The 15,311-nt window shown below is 40.5% G+C and overlaps 1 protein-coding gene across 1 annotated transcript; it reads right to left on the reverse strand.

Annotated features, from left to right (window-relative positions):
• Positions 1 to 5,756: 5,756 nt before the first annotated feature.
• LOC142182055 (uncharacterized) lies at positions 5,757 to 7,748 on the reverse strand. Its single transcript, XM_075255941.1, has 5 exons — positions 7,335 to 7,748; positions 7,095 to 7,116; positions 6,812 to 7,000; positions 6,327 to 6,559; positions 5,757 to 6,023 (listed from the first exon to the last, which is right to left on the reverse strand). The coding sequence occupies exons 1-5, from the start codon at positions 7,746 to 7,748 to the stop codon at positions 5,757 to 5,759; spliced, it is 1,125 nt and encodes a 374-aa protein (XP_075112042.1).
• Positions 7,749 to 15,311: the final 7,563 nt, after the last annotated feature.

The raw sequence follows: 15,311 nt of genomic DNA on the forward strand, positions 1-15,311 counted from the left end.
AAGGGCACTAAAGTGACTAAGGTGCGGAACTTGATAGTGAAGTTTGATGGGAAGACAATCAATGACTACCTGGGCTTTCCGGAGGAAGATGAATCACTATACCTAGAAAAGGTAGCATTGGATGAGGCAGCCCGTCCGTGGTTGGTAGGATACTTGGCACTCCCGGGTACTACCCCAGCATGGTTAACATCAGGAGTCCAAATTCTGAGGAGAACTTTGAACTTTGAGGCAAAGGGGTGGGGAAACTTTCGTATGCAGTAGGCTGGACCCCACTACTCATGAGAACTCTCTTCCTATCTCCCGGGCAATATTGGTGGCTTCTATCATGGCCGGGTACCCGATCAACATAGGGAATGTTATGTCTAGGGTGATCACAAGGGTAGTAAATGAAGGTGATAGATCCTACCCCTTCTCAAATTTCCTGACAATGTACTTTGAAGACCAAGATGTGGAGAAAAGGAAGTTTGATGTGAAGGTGAAGCCTAAGATGCCTTTCTCCTAGTACAACCTCAAGGGTGATGACAACCCCAAAGGCAAAGATCCTAAAGGCAAAGCCACTGCTTCTACTGGCCAATCTGAAAAGCCAGTAGTGGTAGTCACTTCTTCTCAGCCATCCACAGCCAGACCAGATACTGCCCTAGGACACTCTACTTCCACCGCTCCAGATATCCCCTCATTCTCAGCTTACCTATTGACTGCCCGCCGTTTGAGCCAAACCCTTTCCAGTATCAATAGCTGGATGAAGTCAGCTACTTCTAAGTTGTCTATTCTTTCTAGCTTGGTGGAAGCCCAGTCCGTACCCCCGCAGCCATAGGTTCCAGCCTTAGTGGAAGAGACTCTCAATGAGCTTTTGGACAACCAGAAGAAGCTCCTGGAGAACCAATAGTTGATATTGGAGGCTGTAGGTACTCATGGGAAAGCATTGAAGAAGCTCACAAAGGAAACAAAGAAGCTGAGAAAGACTCGAGCATCAAAGGAGTCTGTGAAGGAGTTGAGGGTAGAAGTGGAGAAGATGAAGGTTACTAATCACTTGCCTTTGGAGCTACTATTGCATGATCCGATTCCAGCAGCCCAGCCTAAGCCGGAGCAAGAGATGGAGAGGGCACCAAAGAGGAGGAGAGTGATCCCCCGAGCTGATGATGCAGTGATAGAGTTGGAGGACCCGCAGGGAGGTTCCTCTAGCCAGTCTCAGGCCCCAGAGCAGTCTCAGGTCCCAATGCAGGCACAATATACCATGATCCAGTCATAGGTTCCGAGCAGTCACAGGACCCAGGGACCCAGGTTTATGATCCCATGCAGACGGAGGGCCAATAGGGAGTTTCTCTTTACTCTCTATCTTTTCTTGAGCTATTTTTGGTTAGTTAGTATTAAGGAAAATTCTAGCTTTCATTTGAGAGGGTAGACCTATTTTGATGATATTGGGTTGTACATATGATACTATTTTCTTTTTATTATGCTTTATTTACTTTTGGTATGTATATAATTTTACCAGTTTAGTTCACTTTTCGTACTTTGCAACCTTGTTCTGTATATAAAGTTACTTTCTAATGTATATATTCATTTCCCCTTATGTATATTCATCTAAATCCCCTATTGTACATATTCATTTTACTTTCCGCATTTTCTTCCATAGCTTCTTACTTCATTTTTGTAGCTTTTTATTTTGAGTTTTGCGTGCAATAAGCCTTTGGTTTTCTTAATGCCACAGTTCTTTCCAAAGGTGGAATTTGTGTGAACCGAGTGGCTCTTTCCAATGATGGATGGCATGACAACCTTCTTAAGGGTTTGAGTCTATTTTCTTTTTGTTTTTGTGTAAATAGTAGCTAATGAATAATAGTGCCTCAAGCAAAGCTTCACTTGGGCCTAACACATTTGCCTTTGATCTTATGGTCAAAAACAAATTGTTGTGTATAAGATGGTGAAAGTTGTGACCTTGAGACTCTTGTGTTCACCGATAATCATCAAGTGGTTTTTCGGCACCATTCATGTTGCTCGAATCTTAGCTAAGATTGTTGTGGGACCCGACTCTGTCTCTTTAACAATCCTATAGCTTGTGTGGTGAGAATTTGAATTGCAAGTCCAAGTCCCGTGCCATTAGTCTGAAACTTGCCCTGAATATTTATCTACGCAAAATTCCAAGTGTAGTTTGAATTGAGAGGTTATTATAGGCTCTCCTTTATCCGAATGATATCTTGAAAACTTCCATAGCCTAACAATGATAATATCCCTACTCAACCCTTTTGAGCCATAGCCCTTTTTTCTTTCAAAGACGATGATACAAGCCTTTACTCATTCTAAAAAGACCCTCTCCTGGCACCCGATCTTTCCTTAGCACAAGGCAAAAGTATAAGTTTGGGTGGGGGGAGACGAGGAATGAAACAAAATGGTAAAAGGTACAAAATGGATAAAAAGAAAGGCAATGAAAAGAAAGAAAATAAAAAAGTCGAAAAGAATGAACAATGTAGAAGAAATGAAGGGATTCAATAAAAGTAAAGAGATGAAAAGTGTGGAAATTTTAGAAAGGAGAAAAAGGTTTGAAATGAACAAGAAAGAGAAGTAAATGACTCAAAAAGTCAAGAGAATGTGTGCCAAAATGAAGCAAATGAAGTGCTTAAGTGAAAATGGAACCTACTTAGACCAAATATTTCCTACCATGAACCAAAAGCCTTCACTATATCTCCACAAAAGCCCTATATGATCTTGAGTTGAATAAAGCTTAAATTAGTGTTGACTCACATAAGGGGAAAGCTTATGGTACTTAGAGACGGACTTGTGACCTTTCTTTGAGAGAGATGAGTGTGTTTTCCACAATCCTCGTGCTGAGTGCTACAACCTAAAAGTGAGATTTGCTTATGGAGAGTTGAGGAGTATGAGTTTGGGTTCCACAATGACCAAATTAGTAGAAAGAGTTTCTTTGATGAGTTGAGTCAACTCTTGATGCTCTTGTGTCACACTAAATCCATGATACTTAAAAGGTTGAATGTTGCTAATGATTCATTTGAATTGAGGGCAATTGTTAGTCCCAATTGATGCTAGATGAGGTCACTTTAGGTCAGCTGAATTTTCTTGGATTTACTCTTAAAGAGGTGGGACTTATTTTAGTTGCTTGAGGACAAGCAAAAGCTTAAGTTTGGGGAAGTTGATAACTAGGGATTCTAATTCATTTCACACTCCTTTTTACTTGAGTTTTGGATTAAAAATGTATACAAATAGTCCCAAAGGCTTACACATTGTATTTATTTGCAGGGTTTGGTAAAAAAGTGATAATTAGTCCAAATCAGCTAAAAAGGAGTGAAACATGCACAAGTACCAAGAACAAGTCAAGGCACTGCTGTAGCATAAAATTCACTTCAGTTGCAACAAACCCACTACGGCCGTAATCCATTTAGTGCGGTACGCGATGGAAAAGATCAGAGAGATGCACTTTTGGATGCTCAAGCACTGTGGTCCGTGGTGGATTATTCGCGGTCGCAGTAGCCTCTTCGTGGTTGCAATCCATTTTATACGGTCCACAGAGAGGGGATTCTGAGAGCTGGGAGTTTGGAGGATTGGAAGCCATCGCGGTCCGTAGAGCATTTTGTCTGGCCCGTAGTGAGGCCATCGCGGCCGCAAAACATTTTATGTGGTTTGCGATGGCCAGATTCAGATAATGAAAAGTCAAGCGAAAAAGCCTCATCGCGGCCGTGGTGCATTTTCCGCGGTCCGCGATACCTCTATCAGAGGTATTTTTGTCCAGAAAATTCGGCCTTGTATAAATACTTTCTTTTCACATTTTTAGGGTATCTGTTAGAATCTTTATCTTAGCAGAGCACATGAACGGCGATTTTGTTCCATTTTGAGTAATTTGTAGCTAGATTAATATTGAATCTTCAATATCTTAGTTTGTAATCATATTATATGGGTTATTCTCTGATTTCTCAAATTTCTTCCATTATTATGAGTAGCTAGACCCATTAGCTAGGGTTGTATCTCAACCCTAGTGTGGTTATTTGATGAGTTTTTTGTTTTAAGGCTTAGATGTTTATGAGTAGTTTATATTTAAACTGATTTGCATTTTTCATGTTGAATTAGTGGTTGCAAACACTAATTTTTGCCTTTTTGACTTGGGTTCTTCTTGAGAAAGAGAGCTTGAATCTAGGAAAATCAGTCCAACAAGGAATTGGGGTGTATTCAAGAAATTGATAGCCCCAATTAAAGGGTTAAACCTAGAGATAGTAATTCCCGACTTGAGCCTATATTGCTTGCACAATTTTGACACCCAATTGGTCTTGAGAAAGTCAATTAGGGCAAAGTCACTTAAACTACCGGGAGGTATAGAGTGAGTAATTTCGTGCATTGGCTATATGTTAATCCCCAACATAACAACTTTTCTTTAGGCTTTAGATCCCATTAAGTATTCACCTAGGAGAATGTCATTTCCCTAGTGCCTCTTTAACCATTTAGAAAACCTTAGAAACATTCATACTTAGTTTAATTTAGCATCTTATTAGCAATAAATTAGAAGTAACAAACGAACAATTATGATTGGAAGTGTAATTAAGAGCACTATATACTGCTAGTTTACATAGGAATCCAAATCCCAAACAATCTAGCTCCCTGTGGATTCGATCCCGACCATCTCATGTAAAAGCTGCATCGACCACTCTTACCAATTTATAGTGGTGTAGGGTTGGACCCGATCAAACAACACCATGCTCTTCTCTACTATATTCTACACATTACACAGTAAAAAGAAGAAAAAACAATTTTTTTTACTATAGATACCATTAAAATTGCAAAAGAGAAGGGGAGAAGAAGAGAGAACGAAATCATGACATACCTGAGACTTGTAGAGCTGGAAAGTAATGGAGTTCGGGGAGGAGAAGAGTCGGAAGTGGGTGTGTGTGTGAGAGAGAGAAAGGGTTTTATGAGAGATAGGAAGAAGAAGAAGAAGAAGAAGAGGTGTGGAGGGTTAGAGAGTTAGAGTAAGAAGCGGAGTGGGGGAAGTGGGGGGGGGGAGGGGGCGGGTAGGGGGTAGGTTTAGGTTTAATGGATTTTAAAGAGAAAAAGAAAAATAAATAAATAAATAATTAATTAATTACAACTTACCTAGTTGGGGCAGAATAGTCGTGATTCACCGCACCCGGTATGCGTCCCGACCGCGGTCGTAGTGAAAAAGAAAAAGCGAACAGTGGCTTTGTAAACCACCATGCCCGATCCATGTCTCGACCACGATCGCGGTGGCAAAAAATAGAATGTACCTTATCTGCCGCGCCCAGGCCGAGTTTCCACCGCTGTCGTGGTCGCAGTCACGAGCTTTCAAAAATAAAATAAAAAAAATAAAAAATATTTTTTTTTGGTTTTCCTCATTTTTTTACCTTTCCAAAGTTGGTTCTTGACCTCGACTTCTCCTAATATGCACCAATCTTGCCCTGTACACTAATAAAAAGGTAGTATCTTGCATATCAAGTATGACATCAAAACAAAAAGAGAAACAAAAGAAAACATGGGTTGCCTCCCACGCAGCGCCTGATTTAACAACACTGCACGACGCAGATAAGCACATTTAAGGTATGCAACTTTGGAGGCTCGATCAAATGGATCATTGACACTTTGTTTACTTCCTCCATGCCCACATAATGTTTCAGTCTATGCCAATTGAATCTAAATGTGCGAGAGTCATTACTCGCAGCAACCTTTACGTCTCCCGTAGGGGTGAACTTCAACCATACAAAAAGGGTCTAACCATCGTGATTTCAATTTGCCTAGAAACAACCTCAAATGCGAGTTGTATAGCAATACCGTATCTCCAGGTTTAAAATTCTGGTCAAGAATATTCCTGTCATTATCGTCTTTATTCTCTCTTTGTATAATCCTATGCTCTCAAAAGCGTGATATCTGAACTCATCCAGCTCATGCAATTCTATTACTCTGCTTGTTCCAGCTGCTTCACTATCGAGATTCAACTGTCTCAATGCCCACCAAGCTCTATGTTCCAACTCTACAGGTAAATGACATGCCTTCCCAAACACCAATTTGTATGGCTACATGCCAATTGGAGTTTTGAAAGCGGTTTGATATGCCCACAGTGCATCGTCTAACTTCCTTGCCCAATCTGTTCTAGTTGCATTCACAGTTATTATCAACACACTCTTTATTTCCCTATTTGAGACTTCCACTTGCCCGCTTGTTTGTGGATGATATGGGGTGGCCACCTTGTGGCGTACATCATACTTCTCCAACAAGTTAGTAAAGGCTCAATTGCAAAAGTGAGTGCCTCTATCATTGATTATTGCTATTGGGGTGCCAAATCGGGTGAAAATGTTCTTCCTCAGAAAGGAAATTACCCCCTTTGCATCATTTGTAGGGAGTGTTGCAGCTTCCACCCATTTTGACGCGTAGTCCATAGCAACGAGCATGTACTTATTGCCATATGAGCTGACGAACGGCCCCATGAAGTCAATCCCCCATACATCAAACACTTCTACTTCCTTAATTGGGTTCATGGGCATCTCATGTCTACGGGAAATGTTCCAAGTTCGTTGGCATTCATCACAGCCCTTTATCCATATATGTGTATCTTTGAACAGTGTTGGTCAATAGAGACCTGACTCCAAAACTTTCACAGCTGTCCTCACTCCCCCAAAGTGCCCACCATATGGTAACTCATGACAAGCCTGCAAAATAGAAGACTGGTCTATCTCAAGGATACATCTCCAGATCATGTTATCAACACAAATCTTGAACAGATAAGGCTCATCCCAATAATACATATGACAATCACGAAAGAACTTTTTCTTTTGAACAGAAGAAAGTTCATAAGGAACAATACCGCTCGCCAGGTAGTTTGCAATGTCTGCATACCATGGCGCTTCCTTGAGACTCATTGTTAGTAGTTGTTCATCAAAAGTTTCCAGAATCTCTTCTACCTCAACCTTCTTTTCAGCTCCTTCCAGCCTGGATAAATGGTCAGCTACTTGGTTCTCCGTTCCCTTTCGGTCACAGATCTCCAAATCAAATTCTTGTAGCAGTAGCACCCATCAAATCAGGTGAGGTTTTGACTCTTTCTTTTCAATTAAGTACTTGAGAGAAGCATGGTTAGTATAAACAATTACCTTTGAGCCTATCAGGTAAGACCTGAAATTGTCAAATGCGAACACCACTGCCAGCATCTCCTTTTCGGTCATAGTGTAATTTAGCTGGGATCAACTCAACGTCCTACTTGCGTAGTATATTGGGTGCATGATTTTATCTTTTCGCTGCCCACACACTACTCCCACAACATAGTCACTAGCATCACACATCAGCTCAAATGGTTGCTCCCAGTTGGGGGCAACTATGATAGGTGTTGTCACCAGTCTCTTCTTTAATTCCTCAAAAGCTACCCTGCAGTCATCAGAAAACATAAAAAGGTGATCTTTTTCAAGCAATTTACACAAGGGGTTAGCATTTTTGGAAAAAGCTTTTATAAATCTCCTATAGAAATCGGCGTGCCACAGAAAACTTCGGATTGCTTTGACAGAGGTGGGTGGTGGAAGCTTTTCTATCACATCAACTTTTTCTTGATCCACCTCAATATCTTTACTTGACACTAGGTACCCCAAGACTATACCTTCATGTACCATGAAATGACAATTTTTCCAATTTAGTACCAGATTAGTCTTTATACACCTTTTCAAAACTCGCCTCAAGTTCACAAGGCAATCATCGAATGAATTCCCCACCATTGAGAAGTCATCCATGAAAATCTCCATTATCTCCTCTACCATATCTATGAATATGGCCATCATGCACCTTTGAAATGTGGTGGGTGCATTGTATAAGACAAACGACATTCACCGAAAAGCATTGATTCCATAAGGGCAGGTGAACGACGTTTTCTCTCTATCCTCTAGGGAAAGGGAAATTTGATTATACCCCGAGTACCCATCCAGGAAGCAAAGTGAGACCTCCCTACCAATCTATCTAGCATCTGATAAATGAATGGCAGTGGGAAGTGGTCCTTCCTGGTGGTCAAGTTCAACTTCCTATAGTCCATACAGATTCGCCATCCTGTGACTATTCGTGTACAGATCAACTCATTCTTCTCATTTTTTACTACCGTCATCCCTCCCTTTTTAGTACACACAACACTGGGCTAACCCATTTGCTGTCAGAGATGGGGAATATGATTTTCGCATCTAACCATTTAATCACTTCCTTTTTCGCCACTTCTTTCATGTTGTGGTTTAGCCTTCTTTGATGTTCTCTGGAAGGTTTGTGCCCATCTTCCAATAGAATCTTATGCATACAGAAGGCAGGCAGGGCTGTTCCCCTTAATATCTTTAATGGTCCACCCAATTGCAGTCTTGCACTCAGTTAGTACCTGCAAAAGTTGTTCTGCCTGCACATCTAATAAACTGGATGAGATAATAATAGGTAGAGTTGAGTTAGGTCCTAAGAATGCATACCTGAGATAAGATGGTAGTGGCTTCAGTTCCAGCTTTGGTGTCTCTTCTATTGATGACTTAGCTGGAGGAGTTTTTCTTTCCTCCAAGTGCAAAGGCTCAAACTCCAGCTCCCTTTTTAAAAAACCTTGGCCTTCAAGAGCAAGTACTCACTCTGCCAAGTCTTCGCATTAGCTTCGTCTAAATTCATGAGACAAGCTGCTAGAGGGTCTTTAAGGTTTAAAGCTGCATCGTCCTCCTACAACACTACCTCCACCGCATTAATTAGAGAGCAATTAGCAAATTCACTGGGTCTGCGCATAGATTTCTGCAGGTTGAATGTTATCTCTTCATCGTTTAATCTCATTTTGAGCTTTCCAGTTTCACAATTAATTAGAGCTCTCCCAGTGGCCAAGAATGGTCTTCCCAAAATTATGGGAATTTCCTCGTCAACCCGACAGTCAAGGATGACAAAATCGGTTGGAAACACAAACTTCCCAACCTACACCAAAACATCATCTAGAATCCCGAAGGGCCTTTTAACACTTCGGTCAGCCAGATGTAATAGCATAGACGTGGCTCTAGCTCTTCAAATGCCTATCCTTTTGTAGATAGCTAGGGGCATAAGGTTTATGCTTGCTCTCAGATCACACAGTGCCTTAGCAAATGCAAAGTTGCTTATTGTGCAAGGGATTGTGAAACTCCTTAGGTCAGACAGCTTCTCAACTATGGGTCTCATCACAACAGCACTAGAGGTCTGAGTCAATGTAATTGTGGCTAAGTCTTGGAAGTCAAAATTGCAGGATATCAAGTCCTTCATCATCTTTTCATACCCAGACATTTCCTTTAAAAGTTTGCTTTGGAATCCTAAAAGGGAATATTCTATTGAATATTCCCTCTAATTGTACTTTTTAAAGATTTTCTATGGATACCCCTTATAAATAGGAAGAGAGGACTTTCCAAAAAAGGGCTCTTTCTCTCTCCCTTTCCCTCTCTCTAGAAAATATGTAAACATACATCTCTAAAGAGATGGGATGACCTGTGATCCCATACCTTTATCAGATCCAAAAAGGGTCCTAAGGTTCTTGTATTTGTCTAAAATTTATCTTTATCAAATGAAAGAGGATACGTCTCACTCAAGATTGGGTGAATCTTTTTCTTTATTTACATTTTATTGCCATTTAATGTTACTTAATGCATCTATCTTTATGCTATAAAATCTGGCCATAATCACTGCCAATATTTATACTCAGCTATATTTTTTTATTCATATTATTCATCTCGGATCTAGAATTAATTATCCTTAACTAGGATTTACCCTCCATCTTCTTATTTAGTTAGTTTAACAAAAAATGTCTCATACTTTTTTTGGTCAAACAATTTGGTGCCGTCTGTGAGGATTTTCTAGTTAAAATTTTAGTTTCCTCTAGATATAGAATTCAATTCTGGTTCCACGTTCTATTCATAAGTATGATTTACCACGTATCTTGATTCATACTAGTTACGTGGTAAATCTTCATTCATACTAGTTACATTCTGTTCATAATAAATCAAGGCAAGTACAAACAAAATTGGAGTAACAGAACTTCTGCAATTGATGAATCATCCCCTTTGACCTTTTAAGTGGATGGGTCGTCGAGACCCTAAAATTCGCTACCTGAATTTTGTTACAACGTACAAAACTTGTCATCCACAGATATGATTGTCACCTTCTATTATGGCTTTGTTCGTAGGATTGACGTGCTGCTTTACTCACTTTCTGGAATGGTAGATACTGTTCTAAATTCAAAAATATATTAACAGAAGTTAGTTGCACTCTTTAGTTAATCACAACAAAATTAACCGCTTCTAAAACAAACCCCGTAGAAATTAGAACCAACAAACAGAACAACAACTGCCCCTTTCTCTTTCCCTTGTTTATACTTAAACAACTTCAGTTATATTATATGACAACTCCAGCTTCTTATTCATTATTAGACAAAGAATCACCAATGTAATTAAGTTCTTATTGACATATATTGTTGTAACAAAAGCACGAAAAAAGAGTTTCTTTTTGGCTCTTTGAGTAACAGGCACCAAAGACGAGACTAGAAGAATTTGATGAAAATTGAACCTCATACTTAATGAATAGAAGATTATAGTAATAAAGGGTAAAAAAGCAAGCATCGTCGAGGGCGGACGTGAGGATCTGGGATGAAGATAAAGTAATGAGAACAAGGAGAGGGGTCTGTTATCCGAAAGTAAACATGTGTATACAAAACAGAGTAGTTGTGAAGAGAAGAAAAGATATTTCTAGCATCGGAGAACATACGGGTCATCGGAAAAGATCAAAACTTCACCGGAGTTCACTGCTCAAAACTTTCACCGTAGACATAAAACTTTACTAAAGTGGATTGTCACGCCAAATTGGTAGCGGCCACTGAAAGCATAACCGGAGAAGGGAACGTGGTCACTCCTCTCCACTCGTCGACCGATCAAATCGAGGTAACGAGCACTTTCATTTTGTTTTAACTGACTATTTCTCTAAGTGGAATAGAAGCAGGAGCAATCACCCAGGAAACACGTCATACTCCCCAATGCAAGCAAAATTTAGCAAACTGGGACTCACCCAAGAAACGCAGAAGCTAAGCAAAACTGGGACTCCCCCGGGGAACACCCAATATTCTCCAGTAACTTACTATTGCTTTAACAATTAATATTATTTTGTACATTTGGTTATGCCCCCTTCAAAACAGTGGTTATTAACTACAAAGTGCAGATTGTAGTGCCTTGTTGCACGGATTCAATGCACGCATTTAAGCGGCACCTAAGTGAGGTGAAGAACCCATCTTGTGTCATTAACTGTACCCGAGTCTATACCGAACACTTAAGTATGAAATGTATATTGAAATTTCACATATCACATATGAATACACATATTTTTTCATGTTGTGGTCAATGTGTTGATGTTAACAGTCTGCTCGAGTTTATTATCCCTTCAACATTTGTTATATTACATATTCACTTATGTGTGTTGTATTGAGGTTATTTCAACTCGGGTTATTGCAGTGGCTTATGCTATCATGACAACAAGATCACTTGAGCTAAGCTGGAAAGTGAGGGCATTTCGAGTTTTACCAATGTTTCTATCGCCCGACATATCCTTCATTACATATCCCCTACGGCCAAGGGCCATCGCCAAAAAGAAGAGTTCGACCTCGCTCGAATTACAACAGGTTAATATTTCGGCCTTATCTCGAAATAACACCCCTACGGCCAAGGGCTATCGCCAAAAAGAAGAATTCTACTTCGCTCAAATTACAACGGGTTAACATTTCGTCCTTAGCTCGAAATAACACCCATACGGCCAAGGGCCATCGCCAAAAAGAAGAATTTGACCTCACTCGAATTACAACGGGTTAACATTTCGGCCTTAGATCAAAATAACACCCCTACTGCCAAGGACCATCGCCAAAAAGAAGAAATTCTACCTCGCTCGAATTACAACGGGTTAACATTTTGGCCTTAGCCCGAATTAAGACCCCTATGGCCAAAGCCCATCGCAAAGGAGAAGAATTCGACCTCGCTTGAATTACAACGAATCAACCTTCGGCCTCGTCAAAATCAAACTTCGACATCGTCCGGATCAACATCGGCCTCGTCCGAATCAACTTCGGCCTCGTTCGAATAAAACTTCGGACTCGTCTAAATCAACCTTCGGCTTCGTCCGAATCAACCTTCGGCCTCGTCCGAATCAAACTTTGGCCTCGTTTGAATCAACTTCCGCCTCGTCTGAATTAACTTTGGCCTCGTCCAAATTCACATTCGGTTTAACATTTTGTCCTTAGCCCGAAAAAAGACCCTTATGGCCAAAGGCCATCGCAAAGGAGAAGAATTCAACCTCGCTCGAATTACAACCAATTAACCTTCGGCCTCGTCCGAATCAAACTTCGGCCTCGTCCGAATCAAACTTTGGCCTCGTCCGAATCAAACTTCGGCCTCGTTCGAATCAACTGTGGCCTCGTCCAAATTAACTTTGGCCTCGTCCAAATTCACATTCGGTCTTCTCGTCTCAATTTACATTCTGTCTCCTCGCCCAAATTTACATTCGGTGACCTCGCCCGAATTCACATTCGGTCTCCTCGCCTAAATTCACATTTGGCGACCTCGTCTGAATTCACATTCGGTGACCTCGTCCGAATTCACATCCGGTCTCCTCGCCCGAATTTACATTCGTTGACCTCGCCCGAATTCACAGTAGGCGACCTCGTCCAAATTCACATTCGGTCTCCTCGCCTGAATTCACATTCGGTGACCTCGTTTGAATTCACATTTGGTCTCCTCGCCCAAATTGACATTCGGCCTCCTCGCCCGTCCTGATTTGAGGACGCGAATGATCTCATCTGATGCTGCCGTCCTTGCCAAAGCCGCCAACTTGGCCTCGACTGCCTTCTCCGACTTTACCGTCTTCTCGATCGACTCATCACTCGAGTCATTGTCCTTGATCAAACTCTGCTCAAGTTCAGCCCGTGGGGATACCACTTTGACCTAAAAATCGGCACCCTCAGCCGCGATCCACACTAGTCAACCTCCCTATCCAAATTTCTCGAACCACGATTAATGAAGTCTGCTCACCGAGCTCGACCAAAAGACGACCTCGATAAATGGAGGGACTAACTGTATGGGTAAAAATCAGATCAGAGAAATTCAACAAGTGGAGACAATAGGCCGAGGTCGGGAAGTCGTCAATAAAGCCGAGGGAGGACAATCATCAATAAGGCCTACGTCAAACAGTATAAGGCAGAGATTAGACAGTCATCAATAAGGCCGAGGTTTGACAGTCATCAATAAGGCCGAGGTCGGACTGTCATCAATAAGGCCGAGGTCGGACAGTGATGAAATAACTAGTTTGCTTTGGAATCCTCAAAGGGAATATTCTATTGAATATTCCCTCTAATTGTACTTTTTTAGGATTTTCTATGGATACTCCTTATAAATAGGAAGAGAGGACTTTCCAAAAAGGGGGCTCTCTCTCTCTCTCCCTCTCCCTCTCTCTAGAAAATATGTAAACACACCTCTCTAAAGAGATGAGAGGATCTGTGATCCTATACCTTCATCAGATCCAAAAAGGGTCCTAAGGTTCTTGTATTTGTCTAAAATTCATCTTTATCAAATGAAAGAGGATCCGTCTCACTCAATATTGGGTGAATCTTTTTCTTTATTTCCATTTTATTGCCATTTAATGTTATGCATCTTTCTTTATGCTATTAAATCTGGCCATAATCACTGCCAATATTTATACTCAGCTATGTTTTTCTATTCTTATTATTCATCTCGAATCTAGAATTAATTATACTTAACTAGGATTTACCCCCCATCTTCTTATTTAGTTAGTTTAACAAAAAATATCTCATACTTTTTTGGTCAAATAATTTGGCGTCGTCTGTGAGGATTTTCTAGTCAAGATTTTAGTTTCCTCTAGGTCTAGAATTCAATTCTGGTTCCACGTTCTGTTCATAAGTATGGTTTACCAGGTATCTTGATTCATACTAGTTACGTGGTAAATCTTCATTCATACTAGTTACATTCTGTTCACAATAAATTAAGGCAAGTAAAAACAAAATTGGAGTAACAGAACTTCTGCAATTGCTGAATCATCCCCTTTGACCTTTTAAGTGGATGGGTCATCGAGACCCCAAAATTCGCTACCTGAATTTTGTTACAACGTACAAAACTTGTCATCCACATATATGATTGTCACCTTCTATTATGGCTTTGTTCGTAGGATTGACGTGCTGCTTTACTCACTTTCTGGAACGACAGATACTGTTCTAAATTCAAAAATATATTAACTGAAGTTAGTTGCACTATTTAGTTAATCACAACAAAATTAACCGCTTCTAAAACAAACCCCGTAGAAATTAGAACCAACAAACAGAACAACAACTGCCCCTTTCTCTTTCCCTTGTTTATACTTAAACAACTTCAGTTATATTATATGACAACTCCAGCTTCTTATTCATTATTAGACAAAGAATCACCAATGTAATTAAGTTCTTATTGACATATATTGTTGTAACAAAAGCACAAAAGAAGAGATTCTTTTTGGCTCTTTGAGTAACAGGCACCGAAGACGAGACTAGAAGAATTTGATGAAAATTGAACCTCATACTTAATGAATAGAAGATTCTAGTAATAAAGGGTAAAAAATCAAGCATCGTCGAGGGCGGACGTGAGGATCTGGGATGAAGATAAAGTAATGAGAACAAGGAGAGGATTTGTTATCCGAAAGTAAACATGTGTATAGAAAACAGAGTAGTTTTGAAGAGAAGAAAAGATATTCCGGCATCGGAGAATATGTGGATCGTCGGAAAAGATCAAAACTTTCACCGGAGTTCACTTATCAAAACTTTAACCGGAGTTCACTACTCAAAACTTTCACCGTAGACATAAAACTTTACTAAAGCGGATAGTCACGCCAAATTGGTAGCGTACACTGAAAGCATAACCGGAGAGGGGAACGTGGTCACTCCTCTCCACTCATCGACCGATCAAATCGAGGTAACGAACGCTTTCATTTTGTTTTAACTGACTATTTCTCTAAGTGGAATAGAAGCAGGAGCAATCACCCAGGAAACACGTCATACTCCCCAATGCAAGCAAAATTTAGCAAACTGGGACTCACCCAAGAAACGCAGAAGCTAAGCAAAACTGGGACTCCCCCGGGGAACACCCAATATTCTCCAGTAACTTACTATTGCTTTAACAATTAATATTATTTTGTACATTTGGTTATGCCCCCTTCAAAACAGTGGTTATTAACTACAAAGTGCAGATTGTAGTGCCTTGTTGCACGGATTCAATGCACGCATTTAAGCGGCACCTAAGTGAGGTGAAGAACCCAACTTGTGTCATTAACTGTACCCG

Source organism: Nicotiana tabacum, chromosome 6 (genome assembly GCF_000715075.1).
Source record: "Nicotiana tabacum cultivar K326 chromosome 6, ASM71507v2, whole genome shotgun sequence".
NCBI classification, from domain to species: domain Eukaryota; kingdom Viridiplantae; phylum Streptophyta; class Magnoliopsida; order Solanales; family Solanaceae; genus Nicotiana; species Nicotiana tabacum.

Bases quoted from the DNA above. Each gene is read 5' to 3' on its own strand.
- LOC142182055 (XM_075255941.1), bottom strand. From the start codon at position 7,748: ATGGTAGAGGAGATAATGGAGATTTTCATGGATGACTTCTCAATGGTG. The intron at 7,117-7,334 runs GTGACAACACCT...TGACAATTTCAG, and splicing joins AGGAATTAAAGAAGAGACTG to GTCTTACCTGATAGGCTCAA. The intron at 6,024-6,326 runs GTAATTTCCTTT...ATTGGCATGTAG, and splicing joins CTACAAATGATGCAAAGGGG to CCATACAAATTGGTGTTTGG.